At 33.8% G+C, this 5,976-nt stretch overlaps 1 protein-coding gene across 1 annotated transcript; it reads left to right on the plus strand.

Moving 5' to 3' along the window:
* Window positions 1–470: 470 nt before the first annotated feature.
* LOC127128307 (protein-tyrosine-phosphatase MKP1) lies at window positions 471–4,684 on the plus strand. Its single transcript, XM_051057553.1, has 3 exons — window positions 471–3,378; window positions 3,721–3,904; window positions 4,355–4,684. Exons 1-2 carry the CDS (start codon window positions 820–822, stop codon window positions 3,775–3,777), a joined length of 2,616 nt encoding a protein of 871 aa, XP_050913510.1. The 5' UTR covers window positions 471–819; the 3' UTR covers window positions 3,778–3,904; window positions 4,355–4,684.
* The last annotated feature ends 1,292 nt before the right edge of the window (window positions 4,685–5,976 follow it).

Consider the following 5,976-nt stretch of genomic DNA (forward strand, 5'->3'; position numbering starts at 1 on the left):
TTTAATAACTAATTATATAAAAGAAATTAAAAAATTTAATGCTTTCTCACACCTTAAAAAAAATCCATCCCCCCTTTCCCTTTGTCTTTAATTAATTATGATTCACCTACCGAAATCATAATATAAAAATTCAATCTTTCAAAAGATTTATACCAAAATAAAACCATTGAATTTAGTTTTTAAAAAAAGTCTTTTTCTCTCTATTATTTTCCTATAAACAACCAATATATATCCATTTGAATAAGATACATGTTTGACTATATAACACTTTACATAATTATTAGTACCATTATTTTTCTATTAATACACATAGGTTACATTAAATTTTTAATTTTCATTGACCATCATGAATAACATCTAATTTTTTATAAAGAAAACCTAATCACAAAAGGCATAAAACTATTATCTTTTGACCCAAAAAAATCATATAAATATATAAATAGCAAGACCCTCACTCATTAAAATTTAGTACTCAACTAAATTACAAAATCAAAAAAAAATAAATCCCATTTTTCTTTCTTCCCAATTTCCATTCTTTTCTTTTCTTCCCTCATCATACATTTTTTCACTTCAAAATCCTCAAAATCTTTTCATCACTAAATTCTCTATCAAAATCTATCTTCTTTCAATTGCTTCATCATTAGATTGCTTCAATTTCACAAATTCTCATCAATGCGCACCGTTTTGTTCCATTTCAGAAAACCTAGTTTCTAGGGTTAAGAGCTAGTGTTGGGGTTCGTGTTTGTGCTGTTTTCGTTCAACAAGTTTCAATCTTTCTTCAAAACCCATCAAATTGTTCCGATTACGAACCGATTTGGCATGGTGGGTGACGACGATGCTCGAGCTCCGTGCCATCTTTCATCTAACCGGAAAATGTTTTGGCGCTCGGCGTCGTGGTCTTCTGCTCGTTCCTCCGCCGCAAACGCTTCTGGTGAACCGGAGTCCAATTTCGCTGATCCCAATTCAGGTGAAGGGAATAATACTAACCGGAGATTTCCTCCGCCTCCATTAACGCCGAGGAGCCAACAGAATTGTAAGGCCAGGTCGTCGTGTTTGCCGCCGCTTCAGCCGCTTTCGATTGCTCGGAGGAGTTTGGATGAGTGGCCGAAGGCAGGTTCGGATGATATCGGGGAGTGGCCGCAACCGCCGATTACTCCTGGTGGGAGAGGTAATGGTAATGGTTATGGTAATAGTAGTAGTATTAATAATAACAATGGTGAAAGGTTGAAACTTGATTTGTCTTCTATTCAGCAGAATAATAATCATGATAGTAGGAATAATGGTGGACTTGTGAAGAGAGATAAGATTGCATTTTTTGATAAGGAATGTTCTAAAGTTGCTGAACATGTTTATCTTGGTGGTGATGCTGTTGCTAAGGATAGGGGTATTTTGAAAAGGAATGGGATTACTCATGTTTTGAATTGTGTAGGTTTTGTGTGTCCTGAGTATTTCAAAGCTGATTTTGTGTATAGAACTTTGTGGTTACAAGATAGTCCTAGTGAGGATATAACTAGTATTTTGTATGATGTGTTTGATTACTTTGAGGATGTTAGAGAAAAGAATGGGAGGGTGTTTGTTCATTGTTGTCAAGGAGTGTCAAGGTCAACTTCTCTTGTCATTGCTTACCTTATGTGGAGGGAAGGGCAGAGTTTCGATGATGCTTTTCAGTTTGTGAAGGCGGCGAGAGGTATTGCCGATCCGAATATGGGTTTCGCTTGCCAATTGTTGCAGTGTCAGAAAAGGGTTCATGCATTTCCTCTTAGTCCTAGTTCTTTGTTGAGAATGTATAGGATTGCTCCTCACTCACCGTATGATCCTTTGCATCTTGTTCCGAAGATGTTGACCGATCCGTCTTCGTCTGCCCTTGACTCTAGGGGTGCATTTATAGTGCACATTCCGTCTGCAATATATGTTTGGATTGGAAAGAATTGTGAGGCTATCATGGAAAGGGACGCCAGAGGGGCTGCGGGTCAGATTGTCCGGTATGAGAGAGTACAAGGATCTATTATCATGATTAGGGAAGGTGAGGAACCACCTTCTTTTTGGGATGCGTTTTCGAAGTTTTTGCCTTTGATGGACTTATCTGGAAGTGTAGTAGAGAGTAGCAAAACAAGTGTTAAAATTTTTCCTGGCGAGAGAAAAGTGGATGCATACAATGTCGATTTTGAAGTTTTTGGAAAAGCCATCATGGGGGGTTTTGTGCCTCCATTTGCGTCATCAGAGAATGAACATGAAACCCATCTTCCCGCAAGAGAGAGTAGCTGGAGTGTTTTAAGGCGGAAAGATTCCTCCGTAAATGTGAAGGAGTTTGTCTCAGCCCCTAAGTTATCCTTACCCCGGGTTTATTCAGATTCCATGTTGTGTATTCATGCGTCTGCAATTTCATTTCCATCCCCGTCGGCGTCGTCAACAACATCATCTTTATCATCATCCTCTTCACCGCCTTTTGTCTCTCCAGATTCCATTTCTTCTGATTCTAGCAATCACTCAAAGTTTTTGTTAGAATTGTCACCAGATTCTTCCTCTCTAGTTGTTGCTCCTGTTCCTCCAGTATCTTCATCTTTGTCTAACTTCTCTAATTTGTCCCTCTCGTCAAATTCTACCTCTCTACCAGTGTCTAAGTATACAGATATCTATGATGTCAAATTACCAAGTCCATCTTCTCAGTCTGCCTCTTCACCGTTGAAAAAATCATCGACTTCCATTGCTGAACGCAGAGGTAGTTTATCAAAGTCTTTGAAATTGCCTCTAATGAACGATAAGACTCAAGTAACAGATAAACCATCAACTATTTGTGCTGGCCGGGAACACGGTGTTCTCGGCAACAACAACTTTAGCTGTGTACAAGATTCAGACAATATAGACTATTTGTTTGAGTCCAGCAATCATCATCATGTCAAAGACAGAGGTATGGATTCAACTCAACAAAGCGAACTGTTGTCATGTCCTGACATTATCGAAAGTGAGGGCTGCAAGGAATCATCACTTCTCAGGAACTGTGTTGAGCCTTGCGTAGATAGTTTGTCACGAGAAAATTTGAAGTCTACCGCGCCAAAGGGAACTAATGAGAGTGGCTCGTTGCAATGTACTAAGACACAAACTTTAGTATATCGCTGGCCTAGTTTAGAAAAGATCGAAACATTTGGTTCAAATCATTTGGTTTCTGAGGCTGCTTTTGTCATATTCTCTCCAAGTATACTTATGCAGGCAGGAAATGTTTTATATCTATGGGTAGGGAGTTCTTTCAAACTGGACGCATCTTCACAGGATTGGTTCGATAGTGATAGACAGTCTGATTTTCTTGGAGCAGTTGACTGGAACCGAATTGGCTGTGATCTTCTTGTTCAGTTTAATTTGCCGAAAAATACAGTTACTAAGGTATATGATCTGATCTTTCAGTTTGTTTAAATTGTATGAAATGGAATTGATTTCATGTTTTTTATACCAAGAACGTTAATAGTATTTTCTTCGGCTCCCAAAACTTGCAGTGAATTTTCTAACTGAATCCTATGTAGCACCATACTTAAATTATTTTGTATTTTATTTCCTCAAATTATTACCTTTTTTTTGTTGTGTCAGTGTCGTGAATGGTATCTGAAGTTTGTGTCAGTACTTCATTATTTTTCCTATTTTCACATAAGATTGAATTAAGCTTCATGCACTTTAGTTTCTTGCGATGTTTTCAATTCTTATATTGATGATTATTCTTTTCCGGCATAGATTGTTAAAGAGAATGAAGAACCCCAAGAGTTCCTTGCTTTGCTGAGTTCATTGTAGCACAAGGGGTACTAGAAGAAACCCGAGTTCAAGTAAATTTCGTAATCTTTCCTTCATCTGCAGCTGTCTCTATGTATGTCAATTTTGAAGACTCTAATCTGATTTGCTCGGGAAAAGAAATCCAGAGGTAACGAATCACACCTCCTAGCAGTTCCATTAATATTTCTGAGCATTTAGTATTAACTACATTTTCCTAATAGATCTTTATATATTTATATTTCAACTACTTACATTAATCACGCATTCCACCTAACTCCTACTGCAATCAAGACATTTTGGTCAAAAAATCACATTACCTTGTAAATGAAGTTCGCAAATCCTAGTTCAAATAACAAAAGCCAATATTGCTAGGTTGGACGCCAATACCAGGGTTTGAACCCTGACTCTCACGGTTGCGTGTGTGAGTTTTTTTGCGGCTATTACCACTTCGTCTACATAAAAAAAAAAAGGATAAAAATATGGTTGTCTAATAGAAAATGTGCATGAATGAAAATTCTTTTGTATAGTTTTGGAAATTAAGCTGTGTGTGTGTATGAATGCATTATGACTTACTATATTTTGTATATGTTGGTTGCAGGAGGGTTGCCATTTAATGAGTCCATTGTAGCTTTGGCTGATTCTACAATGCTTAACATCTTCAACCTAGATATTTATTTTCTCAACATAGTGACATACTGATTTTTTAAAATATTCTCATGTTATTTAAGGAGGAAAGAAATCTCAAATCCTTCATTGAATGTATCACTCATTGAGAAATTATCCGAACAGCTCGATGTTGTATAAGTTCTTTATTAAACAAAATATAGTTTTAGTTGCTCATTGTAAATTACTGAAGCATGATTTGTATGATAGACATCTGTGACAATTATTACTTTAGAAGTCCTCTGAGATGTTGTTTATGGGGGTATATTCTGTTGTTTGCGTTGTGCTCGCAATTTCATTCTTCGAATATGAGTGTAGTGAAATCGCTAAAAGAATATACGTTGGTTACAATATGTTAGATGTTGTAAACTAATGTGGTAAATGTAAAGTTGTGCAATTTGATGTTGGGATTGTATGAGTTTTCTTCGTTTTTAAATGGATGAAAAATGTTAGGCACAAGACAAGGCATCATGTGTTTTAGTCTACAAAATGCACAAGAAAATTGTTTGTTTTGTTAAATGAAATCAATTCAATTGATATGTATATATTATAGTTCTTAAAGACCTTATATTTTAGTTGTTAATCACATGATTTTTTTGTATATTCAGTTAAAGTGTGTTTGATTGATTATGAGTGACATTTTTGACAATAGAATATGAGGCTTTATCCTCATTTGGATAAAAACAATTTTTATTCTTTCTTTTCAAAGAACCTTCGTTTTTTCCATAGTAAAATTTTAAATTTTAACCAAAAACTATGATTTAAGTTTGAAGTTTCATCGATCATCTTGACTCATTATCATAAAAATTTTAGGGCATGTTTAAAATACATCTTAAAAACTCTTTTTTAATTTTTAAAAATTTAAAATTTAAAAACTTGTTTGAATATAATGTTTTGTAAAAGTGTTTTTAAAAACTCTTTTCTATTTTTCAGTTTTTAAAAGCAAAAAAGTAAAATACCTTAGTTGTATTTTGCTTTTTACTTCTCAATTTTTAGTATTTTTAAAATAAGATAGAAAAACGTATTTGAAAGAATATGATATTGATTTTATTTATGTATGTTTTTTTATGCATAAGTAATATTTTCAAATATATTTATTTATTTTAGTTAATCTTTTTTTTTGTGTTTCTTAATTATTTTCACTATATAACCTCTTTTTTTATTAAACGTGCAACCCCATTTTTTACTTTATTATTATTATTATTATTATTATTATTATTATTATTATTATTATTATTATTATTATATTTCTTAATTTTATTTTAAATTCTTAAAATAATAAAAATTCACTTTTAAATAAATTTATTCACTATTTTGGAAATTAGATTGGTCATCAAATCAATAAGAGTACCGAATTACTAATTTATTGGTCGAACCACCATGTCATTGGTCGAACCAAATGATTAAACCAGATTAATCTAGGTAATTCGGTTGAATAAACTAGTCTCCATAAAGAAAATGTATAATTATTAAATTGATCGAACCAAATGATCCAGTCTCTAAAAAAATTAGGACACCTATAAATTTTCAAGATTTTAAAATATCATAATTTAACAA

This window comes from Lathyrus oleraceus, chromosome 3 (assembly GCF_024323335.1).
Source record: "Lathyrus oleraceus cultivar Zhongwan6 chromosome 3, CAAS_Psat_ZW6_1.0, whole genome shotgun sequence".
In the NCBI taxonomy this organism is placed as follows: domain Eukaryota; kingdom Viridiplantae; phylum Streptophyta; class Magnoliopsida; order Fabales; family Fabaceae; genus Lathyrus; species Lathyrus oleraceus.

Coding starts and splice junctions, on each gene's coding strand:
- LOC127128307 (XM_051057553.1), top strand. CDS start 820: ATGGTGGGTGACGACGATGCTCGAGCTCCGTGCCATCTTTCATCTAAC. Junction 3,379..3,720: donor CGAAAAATACAGTTACTAAG/GTATATGATCTG, acceptor TTTCCGGCATAG/ATTGTTAAAGAGAATGAAGA.